The sequence below is a fragment of the Oncorhynchus mykiss genome, chromosome 27, assembly GCF_013265735.2.
Source record: "Oncorhynchus mykiss isolate Arlee chromosome 27, USDA_OmykA_1.1, whole genome shotgun sequence".
In the NCBI taxonomy this organism is placed as follows: domain Eukaryota; kingdom Metazoa; phylum Chordata; class Actinopteri; order Salmoniformes; family Salmonidae; genus Oncorhynchus; species Oncorhynchus mykiss.
This window is the reverse complement of record NC_048591.1, coordinates 2,740,429-2,762,723: the sequence shown is the minus strand read 5'-3', so window position 1 is coordinate 2,762,723 and position 22,295 is coordinate 2,740,429. Positions and strand designations below refer to the sequence as shown.

The window sequence follows — 22,295 nt, the reverse complement described above, 5'->3', positions numbered from 1 at the left end:
TTATGCTCTCTCTTTCTCACTTTCTTTCTCTCTCTCGGAGGACCTGAGCCCTAGGACCATGCCTCCAGCCACCCTAGTTATAGACTGTTATCTCTGCTACCGCACGGCAAGCAGTACCGGAGCGCCAAGTCTAGGTCCAAAAGGCTTCTTAACAGCTTCTACACCCAAGCCATAAGACTCCCGAACAGCTAATCAAATGGCTACCTGGATTATTAGCATTGTCCCACACCCCCCATTTCTACTCTGCTGCTACTTTCTGTGCATAGTCACTTTACCTATGCATAGTCACTTCACCTATCCATAGTCACTTTACCTATCCATAGTCACTTTACCTATGCATAGTCACTTCACCTATCCATAGTCACTTTACCTATCCATAGTCACTTTACCTATGCATAGTCACTTTACCTATGCATAGTCACTTTACCTATCCATAGTCACTTTACCTATGCATAGTCACTTTACCTCTACCTACATGTACATATTACCTCAATTACCTCGACTAACCAGTGCCTCCACACATTGACTCTGTACCGGTACCCCCTGTAGATAGCCTCACTACTGTTATTTTGTTGTTGCTCCTTAATTATTTGTTATTTTTAATTTGATTTATTTACTTCAGTTTATTTTAGTAAATACTTTAAAACAAATCTTAACTGTATTGTTGGTTAAGGACTTGTAAGCATTTCACTGTAAGCTTGTATTCGGCACGTGACAAATACGATTTGATTTGACTCTTTCGGTTAGAAGCATTCAATTTTGAAATCGCATTTATTATTTTGGATTTGTGTGCCCATGAACTTTTTTTCACCCTGTAACATGAGACACAATGTTATCTAGTTACACTGCATTTCTGAGATCTCTAAACAAAAACCTGTCCGTCAGCTAGATCCAGGATCCTTACAGGGTTCAAGTTCAATGTCTTATTTAACTGATTAATGCTTGATATATGATATGACATCTTACACTGACATAAATGCAAGGACAGATAAGTAATGTTTTATGTCACAAGATTTTGGAGAAATCCCTCAAGACACCAACCATCACAATGGGATAAACATAGGTTTCAAATCAACTCGGGAATTTGATTGAATATAGCTATTGATTGTGTGTGTGCATTTGTGTTGTCAGTAGTTATGTGTGTGTGTGTGAGAAAATGTCTGTGTATTGGAGTGTCTGTGTGAGTGTACATCACCACCCTCTGTAGCGTTATACGATCGAGGACGGGGCAGTTGCCATACCAAGTAGTGATGCAGCCAGTCAAGATGCTAACAATGGTGCAGCTGTAGAATGTTTTGAGGAGAAAGAGGCGCTGTCGCGCCTTCATGACTGTGTGCGTGTGGACCATTTTAAGCCCTTCGAGAAACTTGAAGCTCTCGCCCTGCTCCACTGCAGCCCCGTCGATGTGGATGGGGCATGCTCGTTTCCTGGAGTCCACGATCAGCTCCTTGCTCTTACTGACGTTGAGGGAGAGGTTTTTGTCCTGGCACCACACTACCAGGTCACTGACCTGTCTGTAAACAGCGGCATAGGCAGAAATTGCTGTATGTCTGGGCATAAGTAAAAGTGACTGGGATAACATTTTCCAGCCAAAATACCATGACATATTTACGTGAACATTTTTGCAATCAAATAGCATAATTTAACATATAACACAGGATAAATGTGACCAAGAAACACCAGAAATGCCCCTTGAGAAGCCCGTTATTAGCAGTAGTGTAGGCTTAGTGATATGTCCTTAGGCACTGGTGTGTTTTAAGTGTTTGTATTTGCAACAGGCCTACAAAACAGGCCGACTGTCCGAGTCCAACAGTAAACAAACATAATGAAATAGGCTACAATATCATAGATGACTTTCGTGGTTGGGGAAGCAGCTCAGCCCCAGCTAGATGACATTTCTTTTGCCTTTTATAAACACATTTCATGCTATTCTCAAATCAAATGTTAATAGTCACATGCGTCAAATACAACAGGTAAACAACAATGGTAACCCTAACCAACAATGCAGTTTAAAAAAATATGAATAAGAATTAGAAATAAAAAAATAACAAGTAATTAAAGAGCAGCAGTAAAATAACAATAGCCTATATACAGGGGGTACCGGTACAGAGTCAATGTGTGGGGGCACCGGTTAGTTGAGGTAATATGTACATGTAGGTAGAGTTATTAAAGTGACTTTGCATAGACGATAACAACAGAGAGTAGCAGCGGTGTAAAAGGTGGGGGCAATGCAAATAGTCTGGGTAGCAATTTGATTAGATGTTCAGGAGTCTTATGGCTTGGGGGTTGTTGGTCAATTTCTTCAACAAATGATCAGGTCTATATAATTGTCAAACATACATTAGTAATGGAAAGGAAACACAGACTCTTTGTTTAAGTATTAAAATGATCCTTTAGTAATACAATTGTAAGCAGAAGTTGGTACAGAGTACAGTATATGATCGCTTTCCCCAGGTTCTGCAAAATGTCTAAGACATCCTGTAACTCATATAGCCTCTCCCAGTCCTCCTTGCGTGATTTTCCCTGGCAACAATATTTTAATAAATCTAACCTCCCCCTGACAGCAGCAACCATCTTGTCAGCAATTAAAAGCTCAGAAGTGGGTTTGACCAAAACTTGACCTTTCATCACAAGTATAGGGTCATAACGAGGTGAACAAGTCCAAGCATCTTCTGACAGGTGACTATTTTCATCAGGTCTGCGGCAGCCTTGTCTTCTCAGAAAACCAGTCGTATTCTCAGAACCTCAGATAGCCAGGTGGGGCCCAGACAAGAGGAGTATGTATGAATGTAGGCGGTTTCCGCCTTTTAATAGTGTCTGAAGGGCACAACACTCAAAACAGGTGTTAATACACACACAGAGGTCTCCTAGAAGTCTATGACTAGGGTGGCTGGAGTCTTTGACAACTTATAAGGCGTTCCTCTGATACCGCTTGGTATAGAGGTCCTGGATGGCAGAAAGCCTGGCCCTGTGATGTACTGGGCCATACGCACTCCCCTCTGTAGTGCCTTACGGTCGGAGCCCGAGCAGGTGCCATACCAGGGTGTGATGCTCTCGACGGTGCAGCTGTAGAACTTTTTGAGGATCTGAGGACCCATGCCAAACCTTTTCAGTCTCTTGAGGGGGAATAGGTTTTGTCGTGCCCTCTTCACGACTGTATTGGTGTGTTTGGACCATGATAGTTTGTTGTTGATGTGGACACCAAGGAACTTCTTTATTGACCTAGTCATTGGTGCTTCCTGCTTTAGTTTTTGCTTGTAAGTGGGAATCAGGAGGATATAATTATGGACAGATTTGCCAAATGGAGGGTGAGGAAGAGCTTTGTACGTGTCTCTGTGTGTGGAGTAAAAGTGGCCCAGAGTTTATTTCCCTTTGGTTGCACATTAACATGCTGGTATAAATTAGGTAAACCAGATTTAATTTTTCCTGCATTAAAGTCCCCGGCCACTAGGAGCGCCACCACTGGATGAGCGTTTTCCTGTTTGCTTATGGCCGTATACAGCTCATTGAGTGTCGTGTTAGTGCCAGCATCGGTTTGTGGTCGTAAATAGACAGCTGCGAAAAATATAGATGAAAACTCTCGTGGTAAATAGTGTGGTCTACAGCTTATAATGAGATATACTGTACCTCAAGCGAGCAAATCCTCGAGACTTCCTTAATATTAGATTTCGTGTACCAGTTAGTGTTTATAAATATACAAAGACAGACACCCCTTGTCTGACCGGAGACAGCTGTTCTATCTTGCCAATGCAGCGTAATCCCCTCTAGCTATATGTTATCCGTGTCGTCGTTCAGCCACGACTCTGTGAAACATAACTTTTTTCGCATACCTTTTTATATACATTTTTTTATTTTCCATAAACTCATCTTCAAAACACTCTCCTGCAACCCGCATCACCAATTTATATTTATTTTAAAAAAGAAAGTATTATTTACCTCAAATCTGTAATCCTCCATAGAAGCTAACCAGAAGCTAACCAGAAGCTAGCCAGAAGCTAATCCAGAAGCTAGCCAGAAGCTAATCAGAAGCTAATCAGAAGCTAGTTAGCTTCTTTACTGGCTAATCGTTAGTATTCAGCTAACCACGGTTTGTGGTCATCAGCTATCCTTTAGCTCGAAAATCTATCACCAGTTTTGTACGGCGCGGATCGGAATGGAACATACCGGACCTATTTTTCTCTCCATGTCCCTGGATTTCAACCGCTAACTCTGGACATTCATACCTGGATCTCGCAGCTAGCTAGCTGCGAGATCCAGGTATGAATGTCCAGAGTTAGCTGCTATCCGTGTGACTATCGGCTTTCGTTGATTCCGGAACAAACATCAATTATTCCGGAGCTAGCCAGCTGAAGAGTTCCATCAATCACTCCTGGGCTACAATCACCTATCTGGACCCATTTTACTGCCAACGCGGAGCCCCACCGGGCCTTCACAACTGGACTACCGACATTATCTACCCAAAGGAGTTATCCGGCTGGCTCCTCCGTCGCGACGTTACCTGAACGCCCATCTGCGGTCCGCTAACCGTTAGCTGTCTTATCGGCTGCTATCTCAATAGACCTATCGGACAATTTTTTTTTTTTTTTTTTTTTCTTTTTTTTTTTTGGGCCTCTATAACTATATCTATTGTTTTTTTGTGTGATTTGGATTCATCCCCTCTACCACACGGAACCCCACTAATCCTACCGACGGAAACGCACGAGGTGGCTAATAACAGACCTCCATCCTATGCTAGCTTGCTACCGATGGCCCGGCTAGCTGTCTAAATCGCCGTGACCCCAATCAACCTCTCTACTCACTGGGCCCTTTTGATCACTCGACTAAGCATGCCTCTCCTTAATGTCAATATGCCTTGTCCATTGCTGTTCTGGTTAGTGTTTATTGGCTTATTTCACTGTAGAGCCTCTAGTCCTGCTCACTATACCTTATCCAACCTATTAGTTCTACCACCCACACATGCGATGACATCTCCTGGATTCATTGATGTTTCTAGAGACAATATCTCTCTCTTAATCACTCAATACCTAGGTTTACCTGCACTGTATTCACATCCTACCATACCTTTGTCTGTACATTATACCTTGAAGCTATTTTATCACCCCCAGAAACCTCCTTTTACTCTCTGTTCCAGACGTCCAATTCTTATTACTTTTAGCCGTACCCTTATCCTACTCCTCCTCCGTTCCTCTGGCGATGTAGAGGTGAATCCAGGCCCTGCAGTGCCTAGCTCCACTCCTATTCCCCAGGCGCTCTCTTTTGATGACTTCTGTAACCGTAATAGCCTTGGTTTCATGCATGTTAACATTAGAAGCCTCCACCCTAAGTTTGTTATATTCACTGCTTTAGCACACTCTGCCAACCCAAATGATTTAACTGTGTCTGAATCCTGGCTTAGGAAGACCACCAAAAATTCTGAAATTTTCATCCCAAACTACAACATTTTCAGACAAGAATGAACTGCCAAAGGGGGCAGTGTTGCAATCTACTGCAAAGATAGCCTGCAGAGTTCTGTCCTACTATCCAGGTCTGTACCCAAACAATTTGAACTTCTACTTTTAAAAATCCACCTCTCTAAAAACAAGTCTCTCACCGTTGCCGCCTGCTATAGACCACCCTCTGCCCCCAGCTGTGCTCTGGACACCATATGTGAACTGATTGCCCCCCATCTATCTTCAGAGCTCGTGCTGCTAGGCGACCTAAACTGGAAAATGCTTAACACCCCAGCCATCCTACAATCTAAGCTTGATGCCCTCAATCTCACACAAATTATCAATGAACCTACCAGGTACCTCCCCAAAGCCTTAAACACGGGCACCCTCATAGATATCATCCTAAACAACTTTCCCTCTAAATACACCTCTGCTGTCTTCAAGATCTCAGCGATCACTGCCTCATTGCCTGCATCCGTAATGGGTCAGTGGTCAAACAACCTCCACTCATCACTGTCAAACGCTCCCTGAAACACTTCAGCGAGCAGGACTTTCTAATCGACCTGGCCGGAGTATCCTGGAAGGATATTGAGCTCATCCTGTCAGGAGAGGATGCCTGGGTATTTTTTTTAAATGCCTTCCTAACCATCTTAAATAAGCATGCCCCATTCAAGAAATTTAGAACCAGGAACAGATATAGCCCTTGGTTCTCCCCAGACCTGACTGCCCTTAACCAACACAAAAACATCCTATGGTGTTCTGCATTAGCATCGAACAGCCCCCGTGATATGCAGCTGTTCAGGGAAGCTAGAAACCATTCTACACAGGCAGTTAGAAAAGCCAAGACTAGCTTTTTCAAACAGAAATTTGCTTCCTGCAACACTAACTCAAAAAAGTTCTGCGACACTGTAAAGTCCATGGAGAATAAGAACACCTCCTCCCAGCTGCCCACTGCACTGAAGATAGGAAACACTGTCACCACAGATAAATCCACCATAATTGAGAATTTCAATAAGCATTTTTCTACGGCTGGCCATGCTTTCCACCTGGCTACTCCTACCCCAGTCAACAGCACTGCACCCCCACAGCAACTCGCCCAAGCCTTCCCCATTTCTCCTTCTCCCAAATCCAGTCAGCTGATGTTCTGAAAGAGCTGCAAAATCTGGACCCCTACAAATCAGCCGGGCTAGACAATCTGGGCCCTTTCTTTCTAAAATAATCTGCCGAAATTGTTGCCACCCCTATTACTAGCCTGTTCAACCTCTCTTTCGTGTCGTCTGAGCTTCCCAAAGATTGGAAAGCAGCTGCCCCCCTCTTCAAAGGGGGGAACACTCTTGACCCAAACTGCTATAGACCTATATCTTTCCTATCCTGCCTTTCTAAGGTCTTTGAAAGCCAAGTCAACAAACAGATTACCGACCATTTCGAATCTCACCACACCTTCTCTGCTATGCAATCTGGTTTCAGAGCTGGTCATGGGTGCACCTCAGCCACGCTCAAGGTCCTAAATGATATCTTAACCGCCATCGATAAGAAACATTACTGTGCAGCCGTATTCATTGATCTGGCCAAGGCTTTCAACTCTGTCAATCACCACATCCTCATCGGCAGACTCGACAGCCTTGGTTTCTCTAATGATTGCCTCGCCTGGTTCACCGACTACTTCTCTGATAGAGTTCAGTGTGTCAAATCGGAGGGTCTGCTGTCCGGACCTCTGGCAGTCTCTATGGGGGTGCCACAGGGTTCAATTCTTGGACCGACTCTCTTCTCTGTATACATCAATGATGTCGCTCTTGCTGCTGGTGAGTCTCTGATCCACCTCTACGCAGACGACACCATTCTGTATACTTCTGGCCCTTCTTTGGACACTGTGTTAACAACCCTCCAGGCAAGCTTCAATGCCATACAACTCTCCTTCCATGGCCTCCAATTGCTCTTAAATACAAGTAAAACTAAATGCATGCTCTTCAACCGATCGCTGCCTGCACCTGCCCGCCTGTCCAACATCACTACTCTGGACGACTCTGACTTAGAATACGTGGACAACTACAAATACCCATGTGTCTGGTTAGACTGTAAACTCTCCTTCCAGACCCACATCAAACATCTCCAATCCAAAGTTAAATCTAGAATTGGCTTCCTATTTCGCAACAAAAGCATCCTTCACTTCAGCATCCAAACTGACCATCCTACCAATCCTCGACTTCGGCGATGTAATTTACAAAATAGCCTCCAATACCCTACTCAACTAATTGGATGCAGTCTATCACAGTGCAATCCGTTTTGTCACCAAAGCCCCATATACTACCCACCATTGCGACCTGTACGCTCTCGTTGGCTGGCCCCTCGCTTCATAATCGTCGCCAAACCCACTGGCTCCATGTCATCTACAAGACCCTGCTAGGTAAAGTTCCCCTTATCTCAGCTCGCTGGTCACCATAGCATCTCCCACCTGTAGCACACGCTCCAGCAGGTATATCTCTCTAGTCACCCCCAAAACCAATTCTTTCTTTGGCCGCCTCTCCTTCCAGTTCTCTGCTGCCAATGACTGGAACGAACTACAAAAATCTCTGAAACTGGAAACACTTATCTCCCTCACTAGCTTTAAGCACCAACTGTCAGAGCAGCTCACAGATTACTGCTCCTGTACATAGCCCACCTATAATTTAGCCCAAACAACTACCTCTTTCCCTACTGTATTATTTTATTTATTTTGCTCCTTTGCACCCCATTATTTTTATTTGTACTTTGCACATTCTTCCACTGCAAATCTACCATTCCAGTGTTTTACTTGCTATATTGTATTTACTTTGCCACCATGGCCTTTTTTTGCCTTTACCTCCCTTATCTCACCTCATTTGCTCACATCGTATATAGACTTGTTTATACTGTATTATTGACTGTATGTTTGCTTTACTCCATGTGTAACTCTGTATCGTTGTATGTGTCGAACTGCTTTGCTTTACCTTGGCCAGGTCGCAATTGTAAATGAGAACTTGTTCTCAACTTGCCTACCTGGTTAAATAAAGGTGAAATAAATACAAAATAAAAAACTAGAGAACATTACCTACCCCTACGGCCCTTCATTTCCGTTGGCTGCCCCAACACCACAGAAAGCACTGAGCTAGGCTGAAACACCTGCATTTTGGAGCTGCCTTAAGCAAACAAGAGACCAAGTTACTATGTGGCTTTAACTCTTTGTAACATTTTGTATTTTTTTTTACATGGTTTACAAACTGATGTGTGACACTTATTGTCAATATAACATGCAAAACAGGCAACCCCTACAAAGGTGAATGACGGGTCGCCACTGTGCCTAGGGATATTTTAGATGCTACTCACTGACAGCTGCAATCAGCCATTTCATATTTGCTTCGCGTACGCTGTGCAAACTGCAGGCTTCCCGACTGTAGGCTATGAGCTTGTGATTTACAATATGGTTGCGATGTAACCTGTTATATCCCCGTAATCTTTTTCTGTATTGAATCGTTCTTATTAGCCAGTAGACAATAAAACCAACTAATCAAGTATATATACAGTACTAGTCAAAAGTTTGGACACACCTACTCATTCAAGGGTTTTTCTTTATTTTTACATTGTAGAATAGTGAAGACATCAAAACTGAAATATGAAATAACACATGGAATCATGTAGTAACTTGATATTTATATTTGAGATTCCTCAAAGTAGCCACACTTTGCCTTGATGACAGCTTGCAAACTCTTGGCATTCTCTCAACTAGCTTCATGAGGAATGCTATTCCAACAGTCTTGAAGGAGTTCCCATATATGCTGAGCACTTGTTGGGTTGAGGTCAGGTGATTGTGGTGGCCAGGTCATCTGATGCAGCACTCCATCACTCTCCTTCTTGGTAAAATAGCCCTTACACAGCCTGGAGGTGTGTTGTGTCATTGTCCTGTTGAAAAACAAATAATAGTCTCTCTAATCACAAACCAGATGGGATGGCGTATCTCTGCAGAATGCTGTGATACAGGAGCCATGCTGGTTAAGTGTGCCTTGAATTCTAAATAAATCAGTGTCACCAGCAAAGCACCCCCACACCATCCCACATTCTCCTCTGTGCTTCACGGTGGGATCCACACATGCGGAAATCATCCATGAACCTACTCTGCGTCTCAGAAAGACACGGTGGTTGGAACCAAAAATCTCAAATTTGTACTCACAGAAAAGGACAGATATTCACCGCTCTAATGTCCATTGCTCATGTTCTTGGCCCAAGCAAGTCTCTTCTCTTCTGGTGTCCTTTAGTGGTGTAGAAATTTTTTGTAGAAATTCGACCATGAACACCGGATTCACTCGGTCTCCTCTGAACAGTTGATGTTGAGATGTGTCTGTTGAACTCTGAAGCATTTATTTGGGCTGTAATCTGCAGTGCAATTAACTCTAATGAACTTATTCTCTGCAGAAGAGGTAACTCTGGGTCTTCCTTTCCTGTGGCGGTCCTCATGAGAGCAAATTTCATCATAGCGCTTGAGGGTTTTTGCAACTGTACTTGAACGTTCAAAGTTCTTGACATTTTCCAGATTGACTGTCTTAAAGTAATTTCTCTTTGCTTATTTGAGCTGTTCTTGCCATAATATGGACTTTGTCTTTCACCAAATAGGGTCATCTTCTGTATACCACCCCTACCTTGTCACAACACAACTGATTGGCTCAAAAGGAAAGAAATTACAGAAATTGACTTTTAACAAGGCACAGCTGTTAATTGAAATGCATTCCAGGTGACTACCTCATGAAGCTGGTTGAGAGAATGCCAAGAGTGTGCAAAGCTGTCATCAAGGCAAAGGGTTGCTATTTTGAATAATCTCAAATATACTTAGATTTGTTTCACACATTTTTGGTTACTACATGATTCCATGTGTTATGTTATAGTTTCGAGGTTTTCACTAGTAAAAGAAAGAAAAAAAACTTGTGTCCAAATGTTTAACTTTTACTGTGTCAATATATATATTTTAAGACCCCCTGATTGGGTAGGCCAGTATTCAATCTGGCAGGACCTGGCTTCACCTCTTATTGTAGATCTTATGTTCTCCCTTCATCAAGCATAGCCTACCACCCCTCTCCCACATATTCTGTGTTTAAGTATTGCAAATGTCAATATTCAAATGTATGTTGTACTCCCAATTCAGCATGTTGCTGCCACTTGTAAACCCCCACCCCTCCCCCAAAGAAGAAATCTCCTTTTCTCCCTCACCCATCAACAACACTGACAAAGAACACACAGGTAAAGCTAAAATAGTTTTATTGACAGAATATTTCAAAGCGATCCCTTTCCACTTCATCCTACCCTGTTAACAAGGCAATAATGAAGTCATGCTAAGGCTATAAAAAGTAATAGAAATGACAGAACGACACACATTCTGCAAGGCTTGCCGAGGTTATTCGTAGTTACAGTATGAGCATCACCTCAATACTGCAAAGACAGGATAGAGGTTCCCTACTACACCCAGTGCAGGAGTGTTATAATCTGTGTGGTTCTGGTCCAAACAGTGTCAATGAGCAGATTGACAACACACACATAAAATATTCACTGGGTCAGGGCAAAGAGAATGAAATCTTGTTCAAATCACAAAGACCTTGTGCTCAACAGGCATCTTTTATGTCACCATAATAATAATAATAATAATAATAATAATAATGTAGAACAGTCGCAGGACCTCCCCAACAGCAGATGGCGACCCCCTGTAGCTTCACCATCAGTGCAAAAGGGCTGTGACAAACAGTAACAACAAACTGAAGTTAACAGCAGTCAAAATAATCATGATAATAACAAGTCAGAAGAAAGAGAGTTAAGAGAGGGACTAGGCTGCAGACATACAAGGCCTTTAAGAAGGGGTGATACCCTCTACCTTTAAGCAGGGTTATTTCTACCTTTAAGAAGGGGTGATACCCTCTACCTTTAAGTAGGGTTATTTCTACCTTTAAGAAGGGGTGATACCCTCTACCTTTAAGCAGGGTTATTTCTACCTTTAAGAAGGGGGGGATACCCTCTACCTTTAAGCACGTCCTTTTGATTGCCCAGTGAAAACACTGAGGACAAGCAGCACCATTTCTCTCCTAGAGTCTTATATCCCACTAGGCCCCACAGATCCACCACTTGTGCCAGGGTCCAGGGTTTAAGGGCTCGTGGGTTCAAGTCACAAGAGAAAGGATTACAGATGTTTCAAGCCGCAAAAAAAAATAAACAGCAAAGTTAGACAGCAATGATGGTAAAACACGAGTGAATATACAATAATACATTTCATACAACTACGTTGTACATAGAGTCAGTAGAAAATAAAGCATATTTTACCACTGTAAATATATGTATATATAGATATATCCTATAAAACAGACCAGTTATGCTATGAATATAGCTACATGTAAAGCTTTATTTCTTATATATTACTAAAGACAGTACAGTATCAGTGGTTCCCTGACCATTCCAGCTGAAATGGCTTCTGAGCAAGCATCTCCTCAGGGCAGCCCTTGCCTTATACCAAGGACCTGGTGCAACCGTAGAATTCTAATTCCATGGTCTGATGCTGCACTCCTCCACATGCTGAGCGGTAAGCTCAGGGTGGGTACGCAGAGGAAGAGGTCAGATGGCTGGACCCCTTTGGGAGCGTCCTCCCCTCTCCTCGTCTCCAGGGCACATCTGTGCCTTCTGTACCCATTTTAGCCTTTCACAGAGATCTTGTTCTCCACGGCAGCCAGCATGGAACAGAATCGAGAGTTCTCATTGGCCAGCAGGTTGGACGGCTCGTCAAACTCCACCACCTAAATGAAATGGAGAAAACAAAACAAAACAAGGCTTTAGGGATTCCTTGGAGCATAAATGTGGGGTATCACTACATACATGTTGATTTAGTAAGACCTAAAAGCCTTCCAAGCCCATTAGCCTGTTGTAGAGACAGGAAATGTGAATGTATGCAACCTCATTGTCCGTCTCTGTATGACCGACCCGAGATTCGAACCCTTGTTTGAAACAACTTTGCGACCACAAAGCAGCTTCCTGCCCTACTAAAACCATGCTAAGGTTGAGCTACAGGGAAACACAGCTTCTGGACTCACTAGCTAGCTAGTTCTGCTACACAAATAGTACTAGGCGAGTGAGTGTACAGTAGATGAGCTTGTGTTGTGTGTACCTGTCCCTGGTTGAGCACCATGATGCGGTCACAGTTGAGTACGGTGTGCAGCCGGTGGGCTATGGTCAGGGTGGTGCAGTCCTGAAAGGCATTGCGGATTGTCTCCTGGATCAGAGAATCCGTCTCCGAGTCCATCGCTGCCGTTGCCTCGTCCAAGATCAAGACCTGAGAGGGGGAGGGGTCACCGAGAGCTAAGTCAGAAAAGCACTTAAGAAGACTTAAAGTTCTCCTTCTACCCACAAGGTTGACTACCCAGAAAACTATTGGGATGTCAACACACATGAAAATTACAATTCTCTCAATTCCAATTTTGTAGGGTACCTTGCACTGTCTGAGCAGGACTCTAGCAACACAGAGCAGCTGTCTCTCTCCCATGGAGAAGTTCTCTCCGTTCTCCACCACCTCTGACTCCAGCTTCAGGGGCAGCTGAGACACCTGGAGGGATGGACAGAGAGGGAGAGAGTACTGAATCAAAGACAGGAAATTAAACATGGATCTAATTTCTCAGTCCTGTGTTACCTCTTCCCTTCTGAGCCTCTGTGCCTATAACTCCACCCCACCTGCTGGCACACAAGCATCTTTCTAAAAACCAGTCATCTAGTATGAGCATACTCTCTCGTGTAGTCTCTTACTCTGGACAACCGAGTTCCGGATACTCACACACTCCTTCATGTGTGTCCGCTCCAGAGCGTCCCAGATCAGCTCCTCGGCGTATTGTTTAAAGGGGTCCAGGTTTGACCTGGGGGTGGATACAGGACAAGGACAACTTCAAGACAATGCATCGACAGTCACCAGATTACATTCATCAGTGGATGGGACTAAAGGGAAAATCCCTTGTGGCAACTCAGCAAAACCACACAACCACATCTGGGACCATCAGGCGAGTGACCGTGTTCATTTACAGTCACAATAGTACAGCGAGCGTTTGAGTGGCGTGCCCACCTGACTGTGCCGCTGAACAGCACAGGCTCCTGAGGGATAATGGACAGCTTGCTGCGGAGGTCGGCCAGGCCGATGTCACAGATGTTGATGCCGTCCATCTTGATGGAGCCGCCACAGGGCTCCACCAGACGGAACAGAGCTACGCCCAGAGAAGACTTCCCTGTGGACAGAGCAGGGGGGACATACGCTGTACAATTATGTAACATTCGCCAGCCATAAAACAAATACGGAGCAAAATTTAGGAATAGGAATGAAGTGAAATTGACCTCGGTCCTGGATATATAACACAAGATCATATTATGGATAAGTAGAATTTTCAGATACATTATCAAACAGCGCACGGCTTCGAGAGATGTTTCACTGACTGTTTCCACTGACCTGAGCCCGTCCGGCCCACTATGCCAATCTTCTCCTTGGGACGGATGGTGCAGGACACCTTCTTGAGAACAAGCGGCAAGTTGTCTCTGTACCTCATCTCCGTCTTGTCAAACACCACCTCGCCCTCCTGGGGCCAGTCTGGCGGGGGCGCCTTGTTCTTGATGCGGGCCGGGGCCTCCAGCGCTAGAGACTGGGGGAAGGCAGAGGAGACCGCTTTAGGGTTCATAATAATAATAATACTGCACTTCAATTCTTTAGCACCTTTCAAATGTATACATTGCGGCCCAAAAGGCTTTAAAAACAGAGTTTAAAATAACTCTGAAACTCTAGGCCTCGGCTATAAGATGTGTCTTCTTAGAGTTTCTTAGTTTGAGAATGATGAAAACACGCTGTAGGTCACAGTGGTCGTGAGACAACATATGCAGTAAAGTAACCTCAATGTAGTGATGAATCCTCTCCACAGAAGTGAAGCGAGCCTCAGTTTCAGAGGCTAGTCTGACTGTGAACTGGAACAGCCCTGTGAGCTGAGAGAAGAAGGGGGAGAGAGAGAAGACATTTATCAAATTAAACGCATTAATGTCATCTGTACTACTGCAACCATGTACTCCTCTTTTAACCAAGTACGTATAATATAATGGATCTACGCAGCTCTGTTTAGATATATAACAACCAATCAAGGGAAAGATGAGTGAGGAATGGAAGGGAAAGTGGAGTGACAGAAACAGAGAAGAAGATAGAGGAAGTAACAGAGAGTAAAGGGGAAAGACTAGGAGAGTAATACTGCTAAGTGAAGAGAAAAGTGACAGAAACAAAGGAAGTAACAGAGAGTAAAGGAGAAAGACTAGGAGAGTAATACTGCTAAGTGAAGAGAAAAGTGACAGAAACAGAGAAGATAGAGGAAGTAACAGAGAGTAAAGGGGAAAGACTAGGAGAGTAATACTGCTAAGTGAAGAGAAAAGTGACAGAAACAGAGGAAGTAACAGAGAGTAAAGGAGAAAGACTAGGAGAGTAATACTGCTAAGTGAAGAGAAAAGTGACAGAAACAGAGGAAGTAACAGAGTAAAGGGGAAAGACTAGGAGAGTAATACTGCTAAGTGAAGAGAAAAGTGACAGAAACAGAGGAAGTAACAGAGAGTAAAGGAGAAAGACTAGGAGAGTAATACTGCTAAGTGAAGAGAAAAGTGACAGAAACAAAGGAAGTAACAGAGAGTAAAGGAGAAAGACTAGGAGAGTAATACTGCTAAGTGAAGAGAAAAGTGACAGAAACAGAGGAGAAGATAGAGGAAGTAACAGAGTAAAGGAGAAAGACTAGGATAATAATACTGCTAAGTGAAGAGAAAAGTGACAGAAACAGAGGAGAAGATAGAGGAAGTAACCGAGAGTAAAGGAGAAAGACTAGGAGAGTAATACTGCTAAGTGAAGAGAAAAGTGACAGAAACAGAGGAAGTAACAGAGTAAAGGGGAAAGACTAGGAGAGTAATACTGCTAAGTGAAGAGAAAAGTGACAGAAACAAAGGAGAAGATAGAGGAAGTAACCGAGAGTAAAGGGGAAAGACTAGGAGAGTAATACTGCTAAGTGAAGAGAAAAGTGACAGAAACAAAGGAAGTAACAGAGAGTAAAGGAGAAAGACTAGGAGAGTAATACTGCTAAGTGAAGAGAAAAGTGACAGAAACAGAGGAAGTAACAGAGTAAAGGGGAAAGACTAGGAGAGTAATACTGCTAAGTGAAGAGAAAAGTGACAGAAACAGAGGAAGTAACAGAGTAAAGGGGAAAGACTAGGAGAGTAATACTGCTAAGTGAAGAGAAAAGTGACAGAAACAAAGGAAGTAACAGAGAGTAAAGGAGAAAGACTAGGAGAGTAATACTGCTAAGTGAAGAGAAAAGTGACAGAAACAGAGGAAGTAACAGAGTAAAGGGGAAAGACTAGGAGAGTAATACTGCTAAGTGAAGAGAAAAGTGACAGAAACAGAGGAGAAGATAGAGGAAGTAACCGAGAGTAAAGGAGAAAGACTAGGGGAGTAATACTGCTAAATGAAGAGAAAAGTGACAGAAACAGAGGAAGTAACAGAGTAAAGGGGAAAGACTAGGAGAGTAATACTGCTAAGTGAAGAGAAAAGTGACAGAAACAGAGGAAGTAACAGAGTAAAGGGGAAAGACAAGGAGAGTAATACTGCTAAGTGAAGAGAAAAGTGACAGAAACAGAGGAAGTAACAGAGTAAAGGGGAAAGACTAGGAGAGTAATACTGCTAAGTGAAGAGAAAAGTGACAGAAACAGAGGAAGTAACAGAGTAAAGGAGAAAGACTAGGAGAGTAATACTGCTAAGTGAAGAGAAAAGTGACAGAAACAGAGGAAGTAACAGAGTAAAGGAGAAAGACTAGGATAATAATACTGCTAAGTGAAGAGAAAAGTGACAGAAACAGAGGAAGTAACAGAGTAAAGGGGAAAGACTAGGAGAGTAATACTGCTAAGTGAAGAGAAAAGTGACAGAAACAGAGGAAGTAACAGAGTAAAGGGGAAAGACTAGGAGAGTAAGACTGCTAAGTGAAGAGAAAAGTGACAGAAACAGAGGAGAAGATAGAGGAAGTAACCGAGAGTAAAGGAGAAAGACTAGGGGAGTAATACTGCTAAATGAAGAGAAAAGTGACAGAAACAGAGGAAGTAACAGAGTAAAGGAGAAAGACTAGGGGAGTAATACTGCTAAATGAAGAGAAAAGTGAGGGGAAGAAGGCAGAGGAGAGCTGTGGTTGTAAGAGAAAAGCATGTATTTTATAATATATCTGCCACTTAAGCAGACACTTTTACCCTAAACCATTTACAGTACTTTGAATGTACTGCATACTGTATGTAAATGTGATCACTGCATGAATTGAACGTACAACCTATGTATTGCTTAGTGATAAGGGCATCAGTGCAACGTAAAAAAGAATAGGGGGAAAAAAAGACCAAATCACCTTTAAGTAACGTCAAACTGAACATTATTTCAGTTGATTTGGCCATGAAATTGGGAAAATTGTATGGATGCCCCCATCATTCCCCATTGATTTTTAGATAGCTAGCATCTAACTAATTTAAGTGAAAGTTAAGATTCCCCCTCCCGTAGTGACAGATTTGGAAATAGGAGAAGCACTGACCTGCACGGCGTAGGAGATGGCCAGGCCGGCGTAGGCCGGAGGGATCTGGCCATGCATGAGGACGATCATGAGCGCGGTGATGCTGATCAGAGCCACACTGATGACGTCCAGCCGCACGGCCAGCCAGCGCATGGCACAGCTGAACAGGTAGAAGGGAGCCTGGTTCTGATCTAGGAGCTCCTGATACCTGGAGGACACAACCAGACAGACAGACGGGAACCTTGAGAAAAAGTCATCAAGGAACTAAGATACTATGTGCTGTGTAGAACTTTGTCTCTGGGGGTGCTCTTGAGCCAAAACTGATGCCCTAAACAGACAGAAGACACAATAATGACCCCACTGTACAGAAAGGGTAAAGCCTCCCCATACTCATGAACAAAAGCATATTGGTTTGCCTCGAACTGAGGGTGTGTGATTTCACGAGATAATAAACGGATTGATAAGACATCATATATGAAAAACAGAGGCAACATTCAGGCGAATATATGACGTAAACAATTATAGACTAAACTTCCATAGTGCATCTTTAACGAGACTGATCTGAGGGGTTCGGTGGAGCATGTTTTCCAGTACAGATCTAGGATCAGCTTCCACTCACCCCACACTAACCTTTAACTTCTCCCCTGTGTCAGATTATCTAGTGGACACCATTTTTATGTCTCTGCATCCAATATAAAGCAGGGATGGGACCAAGTCACAATTTTGCAAGTCCTAAGCAAGTCTCAAGTCTTAACCTTCGAGTCTTAATTCAAGTCCCAAGTAATAATGGGCAAGTCTCAAGTAAAGTTCCACAGCTCAGGTCGAGTCAAGTCACAATTCCCTAATTTTGAGTTTTGAGTAATCAACTCAAGTGTTTTATGCTAATTTCAATGCAATTGTTTTATTTCCTTTTTTTCTTATACTACTAGTACACTATATAACAAACTTGAGTCAAAGATCATGTTGGTTATATTATTTTTCATGTTTGTTATAATTTTTTAAATAATTACTATTACTGATAGAAAGGCAATACAAATGGCACCAATGGCAATAATTTTAGTCTCAAGTTTCTTTAGTTTTCAACAACAAAAGATCCAAAAAGTTGTATTGTGACTGCAACCTTCAGAGCAGCCATTGCATGTCCTCTAAGGACTTTTATGCTACATTATCATCATTCATTTCCTCTCTCTCTGACAATGCATTTCTTTTGAAAAATATGAAATTGCCCAAGAGTCTATCACCCGTTTGTGAGCGAAAGGGCCGCAGTATGGTTGAACACACGCTCCACAGGAGCAACTAATGCGGGAACTGCCAAGACCCTCATCGCCACTCAGAACAGTGGAAGAATTGTGTTTCTGAACAGCCCAGAGGTTGTTCTGTCCTTCGCAAATGTCAAGTTAGTGACTGAGATGCTGGAGTGGCCACTGAGATGCTGGAGTGGCCACTGAGATGCTGGAGTGGCCACTGAGATGCTGGAGAGGCCACACAGTTCTCTTCTTTGTCTTTAGCGATATGCTGAAAACAGCCCTGACTCCTCTCCCAGACAACAGTCCCTCCTCCTCAGTGGTGGTTGGATCCACAGGTTCCTTAGTCTCTGAAGCCTCTTGCAGAATTACATTTAAAAAAAAATAAAGACAAAAAAAATGGTTAGTCTTACTATTTTAGTAGTTTACCATTTAAAATTAAAATGCTGTGTAAATTAAATGAATTAAGCTAAGTATTAATTATATTGGTAAACTTGGACTGTTTTTATGATAAAAAGACACGCACTTTCACCATTTCAGTCACCTTGTCCTTAATTCCATCATCCCACCAGAACGTGTTGTTCCAGCCACATCAGTGTAAAGGATGGATCTAGCAAAGCTGCTTGAAGATGGACATGGTCTGAGAAGGGTGCTATCTTGACATGGATGAAGATTCAAAGAAATCTCCTGTTCAGTGATGCTTGGAGACTTCGAACCAGGTCAGTAAGGTAGCTCACTTGTGGTTTCTGCATCTCCAGATGATGGTGTAGGGAAATAATGCAAGGAACCATTGCACTGATTGTGACCACTTCTGTGCTTGGGTAATGTCTGTGGTTTCTGCAAAAGGCTGAAGAAAGTCGCCAAACTCTTTCAGTAGTTTCCACACTATCAATGAAAATATGAATTCCTTATGCTCCTCCTCTTCAAGCATCCAAAAACTTGAGGTAGTTGTAATGGGAGCACTGCTGTCACCTGCCTCAGTCTGGAGTTCCAACACATTCCCTGCAGCAGGAGTTCCCTCACTCCAAACACCTCTGTTAAAGTGGTGCTAGTGTGGAGTTCCAACACATTCCCTGCAGCAGGAGTTCCCTCACTCCAAACACCTCTGTTAAAGTGGTGCTAGTGTAGAGTTCCAACATATTCACTGCAGCAGGAGTTCCCCTCACTCCAAACACCTCTGTTAAAGTGGTGCTAGTGTAGAGTTCCAACACGTTCACTGCAGCAGGAGTTCCCCCTCACTCCAAACACCTCTGTTAAAGTGGTGCTAGTGTGGAGTTCCAACACATTCACTGCAGCAGTAGTTCCCCCTCACTCCAAACACCCCCAAACGCCTCTGTTAAAATGGTGCTAGTGTAGAGTTCCAACACGTTCACTGCAGCAGTAGTCCCCCTCACTCCAAACACCTCTGTTAAAGCGGTGCTAGTGTAGAGTTCAAACACGTTCACTGCAGCAGTAGTCCCCCTCACTCCAAACACCTCTGTTAGTGGTGCTAGCGTGGAGTTCCAGCAAATTCACTGTAGCAGTAGTTCCCCTCACTCCAAACACCCCAAAAAGCCTCTGTTAAAGTGGTGCTAGTGTGGAGCAATGAGCTAATCTTAGACACTTTAGAATGAGCTGGACAGAAAACTTCAGTCTCCTTCAACCCGTCCCCCACCACTAGTTGCAATATATGTGCGAATCACTTTAAATGTTGTTGATGACAATTTTTACTGAAAGTATTGTCGATGGTCCCCTGTTCTTCAACTTCCAGGTTATTCCATATGTCTGGATCATCTAGGTGGTGATCATCATGGACAGCCTCTTCTTCACTTGAGATGCACACTGTAAACGCCGTTTTCATGTTAGCTGCATTGTCACATCGTGCAATCTAGCTTGTGGTTGATCCCATACTCGTCACAGATGCCTTCAAACTGCTTGCATAGTCGCTCTCGTGTGTGATCCTCTAAAGCGATTCCATTCCAGCAGATTGGACTTCATTCTCCATTTCAATCCAGTGGGCGGTGACCCCAAGGAGTCCTCTCAACTTTCTGTCAGATCATATGTCTACCGTGACAAAGACGTGGTTAGCTTGTGTCATCTGGTCTTTGAGTTGTGCCTGCCTGTCGGCAACCAGATTGTAAATCTTGGAGGTTACGGCTCTGTGACAGACTGGGTGTATTTGCTTTCAACCACTATCAAAAAGTGACTTAAAGCTCGTGTTCACTTATTGACAGGGGCATGTTACAATCCACAATCAGGTCTGACATTATGGAATTGGTGATAGCTTTTTTGCTGTGGATGGTTTGTGTTGTACAGAAGTTGGAAATGTGAGGTTGCTGAGGCTCACTGCTGATCATCTCACTCTTCTGGTATTCAAAGCTAGAAAATACCTTTCAAACAAAGAAATTGCAACATTTTGTTATATGATGGAGATTTTATCATCTCACCATATTTTTTTGTTGAAATCATATTTAAGAAACCTAGTATTATTCAGTAGGTCATTTGTCTTTATGTATTTAGATACATTTCTATTTAAAAAATGTTTTAACAGTATGCCTACAGGTAAAAAAATCTAGGTGTTATTTTAGATTCTGAACTCAATTTCAAATCACACATTAGGAATGTGACTAAAATAGCTTTTTACCACCTGAGGAACATTGCCAAGGTGTGACTGTTTCTCTCTCAGACTGATACAGAGAGACTCATCCATGCTTTTATTACAAGCAGGCTTGACTACTGTAACGATCTCCTGTCTGGTCTACCCAAGAAAGCCTCAACTGCAAAACCTACAGAATGCTGCAGGGTACTGACCAAGACCAGACGGCGAGCACACTTTACAATGGCCTATTTTGCATGTTATTTTGGCATTAATACTTGCCTCAGTGTTCGGTCACTCATGGGGACACTACATCACAGGCCAAGTGTAAGTCCTTAGTAAAAGTAGACATTGAAAATTTCTGCCAGGAGAAGCCACATTTGTTTAAGCAAGTCAGCCATATCAGCTATGTTTTTTTAATAGGCAGTAAATGAGGCTGAATGAACTGTTTCACTGCCAGACAAGGCTGATAGCCAGGTGTAGCAGTGGTAAGGTGTTGGGACTACTGTTGCGACAGGCCCTAACAGTTTGTCATCGTTATAGTGCAATTAATGTATTGTTTAGTAGTGGCTTTTCTGGTAGGCATCCCACTTTGTTTTGTTTGCCCCACCAAGATTTACATGCTAAAATCACCACTGGTATTAGTAGCTATAATGTAATACATATTTTTAAGACAGACAGACAAGACAAGACAAGACAAGACAAGACAAGACAAGACAAGACAAGACAAGACCCAGGATAGACCCAGGATAGAACATTGAGTTTCTTGGGTGAATGCCCAGAAATAGCCTCTGAGAACTTTATCAGGAGCCGTCTTGCTACACATTCTCTTTTGCACCCAAACCTCTTGAAACTACCTCCAACTTTATTCATACTGGACGCAGATAAATAAAAATGGTATCCACATCATCTGACTCTCGCAAAGTAATGTAGATAAAGGGCTTCATTGCCAAAATCCCAAACTATCTCTTTAACAATTAGTGGAAAAAATGTGAAACTGATCCAAGATTAGTGTCTAGAGGCAACTTCACCCTATACCTCGACAGCTCACCTGTCCAGGAACTCGTGGCCCCTGTTGTAGGCGTGGATGGTGGAGAGGCCCTGGATGCTGGAGGTGATGTGCGAGATGAAGGGCGACTGGGTGACGTTATCCAGGCGCTTGAGCTCGCGGATGAACACGCGCGACACCATGTGGAGCACAGTGAAGAGCAGCACCAGGGGGCCCACAGCCACTAGGAACCAGGGGAAGATGCTGCCGATCACGCCCAGGCAGAAGAAGACCAGGATGACGTTCTGAATGAACATCTCCGCCTGGAACGGCAGCCGCGTGTCCACTGGGAGGGAGGGAGGAAGAGTGGGGAGAGAGAGAAAAGACAAGAAGAAAGATGGTTCAGTCAGTGACTGTTACTTATTCCACTTGTATAATCACTAAAAACACTCAACTTCATTACTATCATTACTGTTACAA

General features: G+C 43.2%; 1 protein-coding gene across 6 annotated transcripts in view; it reads right to left on the bottom strand.

The window, feature by feature from the left end:
* Nucleotides 1–10,674: 10,674 nt before the first annotated feature.
* Nucleotides 10,675–22,295, bottom strand: part of abcc5 (ATP-binding cassette, sub-family C (CFTR/MRP), member 5) — a 64,046-nt gene continuing 52,425 nt past the window's right edge. For 2 of the 6 annotated variants that reach the window (XM_036965103.1, XM_036965102.1), the window contains 9 exons: nucleotides 21,879–22,161; nucleotides 17,030–17,216; nucleotides 14,331–14,420; nucleotides 13,897–14,086; nucleotides 13,519–13,678; nucleotides 13,237–13,315; nucleotides 12,898–13,011; nucleotides 12,577–12,741; nucleotides 10,675–12,208 (listed from right to left, as the gene is read on the bottom strand). In XM_036965103.1, coding sequence (XP_036820998.1) covers nucleotides 12,107–12,208; nucleotides 12,577–12,741; nucleotides 12,898–13,011; nucleotides 13,237–13,315; nucleotides 13,519–13,678; nucleotides 13,897–14,086; nucleotides 14,331–14,420; nucleotides 17,030–17,216; nucleotides 21,879–22,161 — 1,370 coding nt within the window. In that variant the 3' untranslated portion in view covers nucleotides 10,675–12,106. Of the gene's footprint in view, nucleotides 12,209–12,576; nucleotides 12,742–12,897; nucleotides 13,042–13,095; nucleotides 13,137–13,208; nucleotides 13,316–13,518; nucleotides 13,679–13,896; nucleotides 14,087–14,330; nucleotides 14,421–17,029; nucleotides 17,217–21,878; nucleotides 22,162–22,295 lie in introns of those variants that run through there. The other 4 variants (XR_005040002.1, XR_005040003.1, XR_005040004.1 and 1 more) reach the window with 4 other exon arrangements.